Source organism: Cupressus sempervirens, chromosome 7 (genome assembly GCF_028749045.1).
Source record: "Cupressus sempervirens isolate cs-2001-9-10 chromosome 7, ASM2874904v1, whole genome shotgun sequence".
Lineage (NCBI taxonomy): Eukaryota > Viridiplantae > Streptophyta > Pinopsida > Cupressales > Cupressaceae > Cupressus > Cupressus sempervirens.
In genome coordinates this window covers 505725264-505740132 of record NC_143124.1, presented here as the reverse complement: position 1 = coordinate 505740132, position 14869 = coordinate 505725264, and the positions used below count along the sequence as shown (strand labels likewise).

General features: G+C 35.6%; 2 protein-coding genes across 2 annotated transcripts in view; one reads left to right on the top strand and one right to left on the bottom strand.

Annotated features, from left to right (window-relative positions):
* Positions 1 to 4292: 4292 nt before the first annotated feature.
* The window catches only part of LOC149547743 (calcium-binding EF hand family protein), a 74005-nt gene continuing 63428 nt past the window's right edge, over positions 4293 to 14869 (bottom strand). Inside the window, exons 3-4 of the mRNA XM_089791810.1 lie at positions 5001 to 5194; positions 4293 to 4891 (exon numbers count right to left, since the gene is read on the bottom strand). Of these exons, the coding sequence (XP_089647936.1) occupies positions 4571 to 4891; positions 5001 to 5194 (515 nt within the window). The 3' untranslated portion in view covers positions 4293 to 4570. The remainder of the gene's footprint in view (positions 4892 to 5000; positions 5195 to 14869) is intronic.
* On the top strand, positions 6729 to 9526 carry LOC149547744 (uncharacterized). The gene is made up of 4 exons (XM_089791809.1): positions 6729 to 7933; positions 8072 to 8368; positions 8491 to 8889; positions 9016 to 9526. Exons 1-4 carry the CDS (start codon positions 6800 to 6802, stop codon positions 9400 to 9402), a joined length of 2217 nt encoding a protein of 738 aa, XP_089647935.1. The 5' UTR covers positions 6729 to 6799; the 3' UTR covers positions 9403 to 9526.

Here is a 14869-nt window from a genome sequence, read left to right as displayed (position 1 = left end):
AATAAGTTACCTTTTATTTGCATTCTTGTTCCAATAAGATTACCTTCATCATCAAAGATCTTGACCTCTCTATTATGAAATTTCATCTTATGACCTGAGTTATTCGACTGTGCAACACTTAGAATATTGTACTTAAGTCTATGTACCCAATATGCATCATCACATCTTATCATTCAACATTAGTGATCCTTTACCTTTCATTGAACATGGAACATCATTACCTAGCTTAACAGTTCCACCGCCATCAATCTCTTTAAGTTTATCAAACTTACTTATATCACCAATCATGTGATGTGAGCATCCACTATCAATAATCCATGAGTCATTCTTATGAAATTTCATCTTGTGACCTGAGTTATTCAACTGTGCAACACTTGGAATATTGTACTCAAGTTCGTGTACCCAATATGCATCATCACATCTTATCTTATCATTCAACATTAGTGATCCTTTACCTTTCATCGGACATGGAATATCATTACCTAGCTTAACAGTGCCATCACCATCAATCTCTTTAAGTTTATCAAACTTACTTAGATCACCAGTCATGTGATGTGAGCATCCACTATCAATAATCCATGAGTCATTCTTATTAACATTTGAAGTAAGGGCAGTTTCACTTTCATGCAGTTGGATTTTTTTTAATTACAACATAAAACCGTTGGAAATCTAATGGGAATCAAGATCTCCAAAACTTCTACTACTTCAAACATAAACCATATTTAAACTTAATTCACCAAACATCTCACCCTTATTCTTAATCATGCATCATTATATAATATCGTATCTAACATCTAATAGCATGAATAAACACATAAGCAAGTAATCAACACATGAAACAAGATTTGGTAATGCAAAAATCCTCCAAAGTGAAGGTAAAACTACGATGGGGATGACACCCACAAAAATCTTCACTTCTACAGTAATGAAGTACATATTAGGGTTATAATTTAATCACTTTTGATGATCTACCATGTGAGAGGTATGCTCTCTTAAAAGCTTACAAGATTGTTAAGTCTACCTTGACTAAAGGATTTAAACTTCACAATTAAGTGAGTACTCTATTAAGAGATTTCTGATAGCTCCATTAGGACCACTTTGTTAAGAGATTAACCTAGTACACTAGTTAGAATGTAACAATACATTTAATCATTTGGTTTACAATTAGATGCTGATAATAGATCTTTTCTATCCAAACTATAATCACCTCTCTTTGACTTATCTATAATATCTCCTCACTACAATGCTCAACTACCTTACTTCACAACTTGTTGATTCTCCTTTAGCTTCACATACACGCATACCTTCAATTGACAACTACAATTTCTATCTTGAAACCCTTCTTTTATAGCCATTTGAAGAAACTTTAGATCATAATCAATGATCCACATTCATCCTTTTTGCCACTTGACCCTTCCAATTTTCTAATTGGTCCTTCATATTGCATAGGGATTAATGATGTGTAAGCATAGGTATAATTACCTCCTTGATTAGCTCCTCAAACATAGGAACACGATTCACGCTTGAAAAAATGGCTTACATAAGATCTTGTGTCATTTCAAAGTAATATACTCAAACTGTATAACTCGGCATTTATAACTTCCTAGCACTTGGTCATGCTTGTTTCTTCATGTTGTCCCTCGGCGTGAACTACACTTGGCTTAAATTGCTCTAGCCTCTAAATTACTTGGCTCATATAACACTCAGCTTATATGATGTGTTGTCCTCTGGATAGCTCGACAACAACTACTCGACGACTATGTCTACCTCGACACATTCTGAACTTGTACACTCCTGCATTATATAGCTCAACATTTATAGTGGCTCAATCACAATGTTGACCAACGAACTCTTCCCTGTGAATGACTTAGTGTTTTGCACTAATTGACAATACTGCCTTTAGGGCCAACAATCTTCCCCTTGGTATTAGTGGCAAAAACACTTATAATGCTCAAAATCTAACATAACAAAAACTTCAAAAAATTGAACTCCCCCTTAGGGTGTACTCCATACCTGTAGCTCAATCATCATATGGTATGTTGTAACTTTACATTGTCAAAATATTTTCCAAAGACTTTTTGTTCAACTCTCTCTCTTTAATACTCAATTTCCCCTTGTACTTAGACATAGTATACATAGCAACATTTCTATTTCATTTATTCATACATATTTCCCCTTTTATACTTGATCATATAGACATTTCTCCCTTGTTTTTGTCACTTGTGTCGAGTAGTGACATTCAATTATGTCTCGAGGATTATACGAAATTCTTTCAAAAATGGGTGGTACAATCTCATAACAGTAGTCATGATCTTGTCCCAATTATTCTGGAGTGTCCCAAGAACTTGTCTTTCAATCTCCAATCTTGCTACGAGATCCACCATATTACATGCTATAGATACTTGTGGACTTTGCATCAGATCCTTTGCAACCTGTAAATGTCTTTGGAGTACTTCCAAATGAGGTAATAACAGTAATTGTATAGAAGTAAAATCATTTATGGTGTTGCACCCCTCATGTAACAACTCTAATTGTTTCCCTCTTTGAAAAATAAACTAAACTGGAACTAGGATCCAAGTTCAAATCTGATCCACACTTCTGTAATTTTGCATCAATTTTATCCATCTTCTCCCTAAATTCCTTGGTAAATCTTGGAACATTCCATATTTTGGAGAATATTGTATTGGCACTAGTAACTTATTGCTCCAAATCAATAATTAAAGTGGAGAGCTCAACCTTCTTAATTTTAATTTCAGTTGCAACCTTCTCCAGTACTCTATTTTCAAACTTTCTTTCTGACTACTGCATGAATTTCTGAGTATCTATATCAGTGTCATTTAGCTTCTCAACAGTCCCTTCAAACACTTTAGTACCAATTCAACTTCATAAACATCAATAGAAAACACTTGGTTACCTCATCCAACTTATCAATTAACTCTTTCACCCATTTTACTTCAAACTGTCAACTTACTATTCTTGGCATAGTTGGCAGTAACTTTTTGGTGACATGCTGGAAAATTTGCCAAATCTGTGAATCCAAGCCAATTATTTGGCTATCACTACCAAATGATAGTCAGAGGCAGTAAAACCCCAAAAAGCGCAGTAAAACCCAAAAAGCCCTCATTTTTGCAATTTTTCCCATTGTGCTTTCGACCTATCAACACTTTGACCAAACTGTGTTCATTTTCAGGTGATCTCAACTAATCCTGTGATTGATGTTACAATATATATGCTTTTTTTATGTTCAGAGATTTTTCAGGTCCCAAATCCAAGTCAAATTTTAGGTTTCCTAAGTTTTTTGCCAAGTCCAAGTTTCTGAACCATGTTTTCAGCTACCATTTTCTTCAATTGTCTCGAACTATTGGAAGAAAAAAAAAAATCTTTGCACAAGTTCTGATTGGGATAAAAACAAGTGCATCAAACATACATCCTTCACATAGTCATTAAATATGGTGTGCCGCAAAAAAAATATTTATACAAGTTGCAATTTGATTGCCAACAGTAACAAACACCAGTAAAGCAGATAAAATATATGCTCTACAAATTCTCATCAGATATCCCATAAAGGAATATAAACAAAAAAATACATTGTGATATTGCTATCAGCATTTAACTGTGTGATTTTGAGTCAAACTCATTGACCCATGTTTCATAAGTAGTGATTCAACATGAATCCATCTCTCATGAGAATAAATGGAACATTTAGCACTCATTGGATCCAGTTGCAAGCATTGGGTTTAACCACGGAGGAAACTCCGTAGTTAAGCACGCTCAAGCTGGAGTAGTACTGGGATGGGTGACCTCCCAGGATGTCCCGGTGCTTCACCCCTGTGAGCATCACCTAGATCCAATGACTACTAAGTGTTCCATTTATTCTCATGAGAGATGGATTCATGTTGAATCACTACTCATGAAACATGGGTCAATGAGTTTGACTCAAAATCACACAGTTAAATCCTGATAGCAATATCACAATTTGACTTGCTGTGGAAATTATCTCCTACTTATCAAAAAAATACATGTCAAAAAAGATAACTGAGAAAATTCAACATGAACACTTGAATTAATATCTTACTCAGAAAGAAATAGTTGAGATTGTTAGGAGAGAGAAGAACGAGTATGCTTAGAAAGAAATTTTTACAAGCAACATTTAAATAAACTTAGCTGATTTAAAGGAGAATCCATGTTCTATATAACTGCCAGCCCAGTGGAATCGTATAAGAAATAAGATTATGTTGGATGTCAAAGACAAGTCAATATGAAAACTGCATTTTGTAGCAATAAAAAAGATCTGAACAAGAAAACACTTGCCATTCGTCCAGTGTAGATTAAATTCAAAAACCTTCTGACATTCGCTGTTTAATTTCCAAAAAAAATGAGGTCGCTAACATGACAATGTTCTGAATACTAATATTTTCACCCAACCGAGATCATAAAAGTGGGACCATTAAATGGTAGACTCTTGTTAACTTTCCTTGGAAAGTGATAAAGTTGAATTTTATGTAAATGTATAATGGAAACAAAAATATCAGACTAAAGGATAAAATCTGAAATTAAGATTTAGAAGTCTCTAGTCAGCACCTTCCAGATCATGAAATATGGGATTTGCTGCAAGTTGCTCAGCAAAGGTTTCAAGTATGCCCTTTATTAGAACCTCAAACTCATTCCTCTCCAGCTCGCCACTATTGTCTTGATCAACACTTGCGAAGATTTGATCATAAAGCAAACCAACTGTATCATTTGCTTCCAGAGGAGGCAGGCCCCACTCAGAACCTTTGCTCTCAAAGAATGGGCGCAGTTCTGCTTTGCTCACTTTACCATCTTTGTTCACATCCAACTCCTGGAATATGAGGTCTGTGGCTTCTTGTAAAAGTTTATCATCTGCTAGAAACTGCATTTTTTAAGAGGTGCTTGTATGAGAAACTGTAAGGTATTTCCCTGCATAAACAATTATCTAAACAAAATGTCTAAACAATCAAAACCTAAGAGATGATCAATACCTTTCTCAATTGTGAGCCATTTATGATTTTAATTTCCTGGATGATGACAATTGGCTTGGATGCCAACGAATCAGCAATATCTTGTAGGATACCCTGAAGTAGTTGGGCAAACTGAGCTTGTCCTAATTCTTGATTCCCTTCTGCTCCATGCTTCTTTAAAATATTTGTAAGCAGTGCATCAGCTTCAGGTTTAACTGTATCACAAAACACATCGTAGTTTGTGAAATCTCACATTTAAGTGACTTTTTTGGCTGTTAGTATTCAGACTACTATTAATGCAACCAAAAGAAACGTAAGAATATTATGATCCAGTATAGATATCTTAAGCATCCAACCGACATGAAACTTAGAAGTGCATATTACTATTTAGTATTTTGGTTGCAAAGACAAGGTATAATATCAAAAAACAAAAATGTGCAATATGTAATATAATGCTTTTCCAACCTTTTATATTTTATTTATTTTTTGAGTAGTGAAAGCAACAATTTATGTGATATTGTGCAACTAGTTAACTAGCTGCTCATCGATTATAAGCATATCATGTCTTTGAAATGAGACACTGAATTTGACTACATGTCATATGTAGATTCCATAATAATTACAAAGAATATAATCAGTGTAACACTCCTCACAGGAATTTGCCACTGAAGATCTACAAGAGAAGCTTTTTTTTTATAATTATGTTGAACTTCTTGTTCAGAGCACATTGCTATGTCTAACTTCTTGTTTAGAGTACATTGCTCTTCTAACTGATTTGGACACAAGTTCATGAACAACTTCTGAATGTATTGTTGAAAGGCCCTCTTTAACCATAGAGATATTAAAAAGTCATAATTAGAAATAGAAGGATAGAAATCATTTGATGTTAAGAACCAAAGGGCAATAATTTATATAGCTCCTGAGCTTCGTACACATTGAAGCCATACGTAAAGAAAGCAAATGAGAACTGTCTGAAACCCAGAGAGACCTCTGCATGGGGTATAGTATATGTTTGAATGATGATAAGCGTCTCAGAAATGGGAAACAGTACAATGTCTCACTTCTTCAGATAACATTCTCAACTATCTAGGAATCAAGAGATAGTTTCTGCTGGCATAGTGGACGTTTTGTGGTTGGGAAAAAAACATAAATCAAAACAACCAAACATAAAATTAGAAGACACTACATTGTTAGGGACACTCATTGCTATTTACTAAGTTACCGGATTCGCACCCTGGAGCTCGGGTCCGGGTCCGGATTCATTCGGGTCCGGATCCGAGCCCGGGTCCGCGACCGGTCCGGGCAGGGTCCGCATTTTGGCCTGCGGGTCCTCCCGGGTCCGTGCAAGCACGGACCCGGGAGGACCCGCAGGCCAAAATGCGGACCCTGCCCGGACCGGTCGCGGACCCGGGCGAATCCGGGCGGACCCGCGGCAGGTGGGGCCAAAAAGTGGCCCAAAAAAGCAATAAAATAATGTTTTTTTCATTATTTTTTTTGCCAAACCCTAAAGTAAGGCCTATTAGATGCATTTCATTCATCTAATCTCTCATTTGCTTTGTCATTTTGCTCTCTCATTTTGGTGTGGCCATTTTGCAAGTTTGAAGAGAAGGTTGTAGAGATTATTTGTGGAGTTTCAAATCCTTCAAATAATCAGTGTTGAGTGTTCCAGGTATGCATTTGATCCTTCCTTTTGCTTCTTTCATAGTTTGTTTTTAGTTTTTTAAATTTTTTATATTTATTGTTCTAAATTTTTATCAAGTTTTGTATAAGTTTTGAAATATTTTTTTAAATTTGTTTTTATAGATTGCAAGAATCCAAGAATGAGTAGTCAGGGTTCAGTGGGTGGGGTGGGATCCCAAAGATTTAAAATTGATAAAGGCTCTCCTTTGTGGAAGTATACAACAAGAATTGAGCAATGTGCTGGTGGGGGAGGGTATATATGGAAATGCAATTTTTGCCAAAACCAATATAGAAGCTCCTATTTCCGGGTTAAACATCATTTGATAGGTCCACCAGGTCAAGGGATTTCCATGTGTGAGGGGCCCCCAGAGGGAGGTAAAAAAGGGTTGTCAGCTCCTCAAATAGCAGGCATGTTAAAAGAACAAGAAGAGGCTGATAGGTTAGTGTCAAAGGTAAAAAAAGATAAGTCAAAGCAAATACCACCAACACCACCCTCTCAAACAATTAGTAAACCACATCCCTTCCTACCTACCCCATCTATGGATGAAGATGAAATAGAAACACCCGCATCCCGCAAGAGAGGCCCATTAGATACGGCATTTGAAAATGACAAGAGAGAAATTGCTGATATAAAGGTTGGGCGTTGCCTCATTACAAATGGTGTTTCATTCAATCTAGTGAGATCCCCTTATTGGAGAGAGATGGTGAAAGCAATAAATGATGCACCTCATGGTTACCAATCCCCTGGATATGAAAAGTTGAGAACCACCATATTGCATAAGGAGAGAAAGAATGTAGAAAACCTCCTCAAACCAATAAGAGATTCTTGGATCCAAACGGGGGTGAGCATTGTCTCTGATGGATGGAAAGATTGCAAAAACCGTCCTTTAATAAATGTGATTGCTGTTTGCCCCAAGGGGGCAATGTTTTTGAAGGCGGTTGATTGTGAAGGGCAAGTAAAGGATGCAAATTTTATTGCCCAACTTCTCATTGAATCCATAGAGTCCGTGGGAGTTGACAATGTTGTCCAAGTAATAACGGACAATGCTAAAGTTTGTAAGGCTGCAGGTGCTTTGGTAGAAGCACGATATGAGCATATCTTTTGGACACCATGCACTGTCCACACCTTGAACTTGGTGATGAAAACAATGGGCAGCCAAATTGAATGGATGAAAAATGTGTATGAGGAGGGTGAGCAGATCCAAATGTTTGTGACAAACCACCATATGTCACAAGCAATTTTCAGAACTTTCTCCCGCTTGGAATTATTGAAGGTAAATTTTAAACTTTATTTAGCTTCATTTATCATATTAATTTTTGTGTCATACTTTACAAAATTTAATACATATTCTTAAATTTTTGTGTTATCAACTTATCATATTAACTTACAATTTGAATTAACATGGTAATAGGTTGCTGAAACAAGGTTTGCTTCACACACAATCGTCCTTAGACGACTTGTGAGGGTGAAAGAGGCATTGGGTCAAATGGTTATTAGCAACAAATGGGGTGGATGGAAGCAAGCTGATACAGAAAAGGCCAAAACTGTAAAGGATTTGATCTTGAGTGATAATTTTTGGAATAGGGTGGAATATGCATTAGAACTCACCGAGCCCATCATGTCTATGCTTCGGTATGCCGACACGGATGAGCCTTGTTTGGGAAACATATATGATGCCATGGACTCTATGCTAGAAAGAATGAAATCAGTAAGTTTAAATTTTTATACAATACTTTATCCTTGTTTATTGAGAGATTTTGATTTTTGATTTTAATTAAGTTATTAACACTACATCAAGATAACTTACATGTACATCATTTGACATCCCAGGTCATTCAGAGGAGAGAGCAGGATCCTGATACCTTGTACACTAAGGTGGAGAAAATTGTTCTACATCGTTGGAACAAGATGACTACACCTTTGCACCTCTTGGCATATGCACTTTCTCCTAGATATTATAGCAGTGAGATACTTGCGATTCCTGGTAGAGTGGCACCATATAGAGATCCTGAAGTTGCTGCTGGGTATAAGAGGGCACTTAACAGGCTCTTTAGTGATCCTGATGTGGCATCAAATGTTAGGAGAGAGTTTGTTGATTTTGTCTCAAGCAAAAATGCAGAGCCTGATGCAATCAATGACCAAAGTAAATTGGATGCCATTGGATGGTGGTACTTACATGGGGAAAGTTACATGTACCTCCAACCTCTTGCCATTAAGATCTTGTCACAAGTATGTATTTAAGTTTTTTTTCCTTTTCTTATGGCTACTTAGCTTGTCGAATTAGCACTCTTAAATTCCTATTGTATTGTAAAATTACTTAGCTAATTTTTTAAAATTTGTTGGTTGTCTCTCTAGGTTGCAAGCTCTTCTGCTGCTGAGCGGAATTGGAGTACATACTCCTTTATCCACTCAGTGAAGCGTAACCGGTTGGGTTCAAAGAAAGCAGAGGACTTGGTATTTATTCACAACAACTGGCGCCTCTTATCACGCAAGGATCCAGGATATAAGAAGGGACCAGAGAAGTTGTGGGATGTACTACCTGAGACTTCTAACTTGGATATGACTGTCCAAGATATATCTAGAATTGCCTTGCTAGATGTTGAGGAGGACGAGGAGGAGGATGTGGCTGCATCTGGGGCTAGTGGAACCGGTTTGGGTTCCAATGATGTGGAAAATGTCAATGATATAGATGAGGATGAAGCCATTGATCCCTCATATTTTGATGACCCATTTGACCCTTGAAGGGCATTTGCATCTTTGATAAACTATGTTTAAACATTTGTCATTGACTCATTGAGTCATTTATGATTTATCACTATGTTTCACAGTTTCAAACTTTATTAAGTCATAATTTATTATCTATCAATCTGATGAAGTAGTCTATGTTTTGAAATTCCATTTTGCATTTTAGTAATTCAATGTATGATTTTATTTACAACATTAGCATAGATTAATGAGTGAGTATTTAATGTTTATCTTTGACATTTGGCATTGATCAATAATCAAGTAACATTGATATATTCATACTATGGAATGACTCAGTTTTACTTTTACAACTATATGAGTTTATATTTTTTTTGCATATATATATATATATATATATATATATATATATACACACTAACGAACCCACCCACGAACCCAAATGGGGAAAAAAAAATTGCCCGAACCCACGAACCGAACCCCGAACCCGAACCCGTCCCCGAACCCGAATCGGCAACTTAGGCTATTTAGTTATCTCTATATCTTATTTTTCTTTTCTTCAAGCAGCTCATATTAGCTATATATAAATTGTAATTTAAAATGGTTTATATAATAATAATGGTAATAAATTCTAATATACACAAGTTTGTATGGAAAACAGCTTTAAGAATGTCAACTGTAGTTATTTGATTAGAAATGATAAATCAGTCAAATCCATATGCACGTAGATTGGTGGAATTATTGCAGCAAATAGTATATTATACAGAATAAATCAGTGAAGAGTGGGAAGTTTAAAATTGGTAACATTGAATTTTATTGCAAAGGTTTTGACACAAACTTCTCCAACGTATAAAAGCATCCAGAAACATATCATTTAGCACAAGAGCCAAACAATCAAGCATATTCATGTCTCCAGCCTTTTCTATATTCCTGGTATATCTCAAACATCACTTACCTTGCTCATTTAATTAGAATTTCAGATTACTATAGCAGCATAATACTTACAAAGGATTTGGTTTGAAGCTTCATTTTCTACAGTAGTCATCCTCCATTTTCTGTCTGATGCTCTTCCAAGAGACCTTCCTGTTAACTGAAGACACTGCAAACTTTCTTGAGCAGGTTCTGGCTCAATTACCACACAGGCAGCAGATCTATCTTTTCAACTGCTAGCCCAGCAGATTGTCTTCCACAGATGGATGACAGTTATTGGTTTTTCTTCACTTTTCTATTATTGTGAGTTTGTCTGATCGGGAGTAATGCAAATCTCATCTTGATCTCATCATATTCGATAACCATGACTATGGCCCTGGACTTTGGGAATCCTCTTCACTATTTTCTGCTGCAAATCATTCTGTACAAGGGATTCTGATTTCGCTCACATGCCCGAGGGAGACGAGTATCTCCTTAATATTAGAAAGTTTGAAAATTCAATATGAAAATTTATTTGGAACATCTCTTTTGAATTTTAGCAACCCATGATTATTTTCCCAACTAAATACACCTGACACTACAAACTGTTGGCCAAACAGTGAGTACAAATTTATGCGCTAGAGGCTCCCTCTTAGAGGCACATCATTATATAAGAATCACAAAAAAGTGACCTATGCAGTACAACTCATGTGGGATAAATTCACACAATGAAATATGAATCAAAATCAAATACCAAACTATGATTATTACAATGCTCATTAAAATAACTGAAGCTTAGGATCTAAGGGTCCTAGCATGCACTTCCCCTTCAGAAAGTGCTAGCAGTCTTTGAGGCTTGAGATATGGAAACTACAGCTGAAGCTGGGGGAGAGGTTCACAAGTTGCATCTTCCAATTGCAGACCTTGCCATTGGAACAAAAAAAAAAATTGATGCAGTGACAAAGGTGGCAGAAACATTCATGTAAAGTAGTTTTAGGTTCAAGGATGATGGAACCTTCATCATCGAATTTAGGAAGTGTTGACTAAACATGAACATTGTGTCCAAGAACTTACAAACAAGGCACATGTAAAATAGTTCCAATTTGCTAGTGACTTTGCCAAACGGCTGTGGCACAAGGTAAGTTCCATAGAATTTTGACATAGCTTCAAACTGCCTATGAGCTTCAAGGTTGTCTGTGCTTACACAGTCGTAGGTGCACAGAGATCATGTCTCCTTTGAGAACAGGCACTTGACTCTGTTCATCTACTTGTTGTTTCATACAGTCATGAACCAAGGTCAATTTGCTCTTGAAAGTAGGGTAGTTCTTCACAGCATTAAAGATCTAAATCATCCGTATACCTTGGAATATCCTAAAGGTAGCATTTGAAAGATAAGAAGTAGCCAGGCCATAAAAGAAAAAGATAGCAGCAGTTGGCCATAAATGGCTCCCATATTGACAAAAGGTGAGAAGTGTTCTACCACCACTCAGCATAAGGTAACCACTTAGTTCAATGAGTTTATTGCTCCAAAGAAAAGCAACAACAATAGGTCCCCGAGCATTTATTGATTATTTCAAACTAGCCATCAGTTTATCACACCAAAAGTGTTCCAACCCTTCTCAAGTCTTCATCCCCTTAAAGAGATCATGCAGTGGCCTCAGGATTGCTCAACCCTGTGTGAGCATTTTTAAGTTGAAAATTTATTACAATTATTTATGATGTCATCTTTGAGCTTGTTAATGTTTTGAACCATAATGGCATATAGAAAATAAGAGAAATATAAACAACACAGGAACACCACAGATACCAAAAACCCAGCCACACCAAGAAAAATGTTTTTTTAAATGGTGATAAATAGCTGAAGACAATATTCTGTAACTTCTGAGATCACACTCACTTGAGGAAAAAATCATAATAATCCTATACAATAAAGATATTTGCAAATATCAAATCAATCAACACCCATCCTGCATCTAGAATATATGAATATCAACCATATATATTACACGGATTTGAGATTCAGATTATTGATATACAAAATGATCATATACTGATCATACACCCAAAAATGCCTGAAGCAGATGAGGTAAAACGAAGATACAGTTATACCAGAAGCGGACATGATAAAGGCTCAACAACCACAGAATAATGTTACCTTAGCTTTCTTGAATGATTACTACAATCTCTAAACATTGCCGTTTAGCTAAAACGGGTAGTCACCAAAGAGTCATCCATAGAAGACAATAAACACTCGACAGTAGTTACAAACCATGCCATTTGGTCTGCCATCGAAAATTCACACTCTATTATTTTATTTAACCTTTATCAGATATATTAAATCTCAACGATAAAATAAGTCATCCTTAATATAACGGCAGCCAGCACACAGGGCAGTCTCATGCAAGCATAACAATTGACGGTTCTTCCACTTCACCGTGAATTATGACGGTTATAAGAAATCAATGATTCACTTCCAACTCATCAAATACAAAAACGGTTCAAAAGATGAGGTTGACTCAGCAGCCATGACATATAGCCCTCCAATAGCCACCACACATGAGAAAAAATAAAGCATCAACACTAATGAAGACATTGCAACCATATCATCTCTCTAGGAAGTTATGGTTAAGAGAAGAAGTTTGAGAAAGCTTAGAATTGACTTGGAGAGTTTGAACTCAAAATATAAAAGGGTCAATTTAATATTACAAAGTGGACAAAAGGACAAGGAAAGATAAGACAAAATGCTAGGAGGGAAGTCAAAGAGTCACAGCTATGGGGTTAAAAGGAGAAGAGACTCTTTCATTTGACATGCTCGATTTATTATTTCAAATTCCAGTTCTCTCTTGCAAGAGTCTTTGGAAAGACTCAGCGTTCAACTAGTATAAGGACGTAGCCCCCGTGCCGGCAAACAGTGGATGCAAAGCCATTGTCCGGGGAGACATCAACTCAAGTGTTTCGTATGTGCTTACAGATTTTTATTCTAATATTCCAATCTGTCTGTAAAACTGTATTTAAGATTGGATTCGTCAGTGCTTGTTATTGTATTGTTGTTGTATAATGCAATAACATATTTTAAGGAGTTATAAGAGTTTGTTGGTATTTTATCTTACTAGTTTGTAACGCATTGTTATATGCTCAAATCTTGAATGTTATTTTGGAAACAACTGGTTATTATCTTGTGGAGAATCTTCTGGTTTTATTGTTGTATCATCTTACATTTGCTACATTTGAGTTTGAATATTATAATCAAGAAGAAGTTGGTTAAACATCTGTTGTGATTTCTACCGATTTTGATTGTGTTAGTAATACATCTGCATATGTTTAGTTCTGAATATATATCAAAAGGGAAAAACAACTAAATATCTGGTTGGGGATATTTCACATGCAACTACAAAACACTAACAAATCTTGACTATCTCTAGACAGAAAATAAGCTTAACAAAAACTTATTGTCATAAAATATTAATTACAATATGGAGACAAAGTCTCCTTATATAGAGAACAATTCAAAAGAAATGGAAAAGTCTAAAAGACTAACAACAATATAGTTTCCACATTATTTAGAAGCTAACTAAAACTAAAGCTTGCTTGAAAGAATAAATACTATATGTCTAAATATCTAAATGTCCATTAATAATAAATACTTAATGGTCATTCTACTAACTACCCAAAAACTTTAAAATAAGAAAAGTGTAAAACAATGATTCCTTCCTCTCCTCAGACTGCTCAACCACATAAGCCTGCTACCAAGACTCTCCTTGGCTGATCGTCTGAACAACCAACCACTTTCTATAGATTCTCTCGATACAACCAAGCTTCCCACAATGGTGACAGATGATCTTCTTCTTGGAATCCTCCTTAGATGTGTGTTGTCCTTTGTGTTGAGTGGGCATGCCTTTATCTGTGGCAAAAAATTCTTGTTTTGCACTAACCATGTCACTAGTGCTACCAAACTTGTTACATCCCAATTTTTGACCTAATTTGAAATATAGCCGTTAAGGTTCACATGAAGTCAGTTGATAGTTAAATTAGTTATAATTCTGTGAGATGATAAGATGGTTAGTCGTTATAATTTCATGTGAAGATAACATGCTAGTTGATTATTTATCACAATTCATGGAATTGAAAAGGCAGCTAGCCGTTACGATTATTTATAACTTGTTATGATAATATGATTTAATTGCGGAGAATTTCCTTGTAGGAAACACATCGAAGGGGTGGAAGCATTGTCAGAAAAGAATTAGGCACAAGAGCATCACCATCACTGGGCAGATGGGTTGAACACCTAGCGACTTAAAATAGGATACATCTGTGGGAACCACATGAGCTATTTAAATAAATAATTTGAGAAACATAAATAATTGGGTTAAAATATAAAACGTACCTCAAAGGATTTAATATGATCTTTTACCATATTATTATAATAGATATATCTATATACGTACATATAAATATAAAAATGAGATGGCACCATTATATTATAATAATTTAATAAAGTGATGTCACTCCATTAATATTTACATGTACATATATAAATATAAGATTATAATAATATTCTAGATATAATAACATTCGAATTATTATAATATTCGAATTA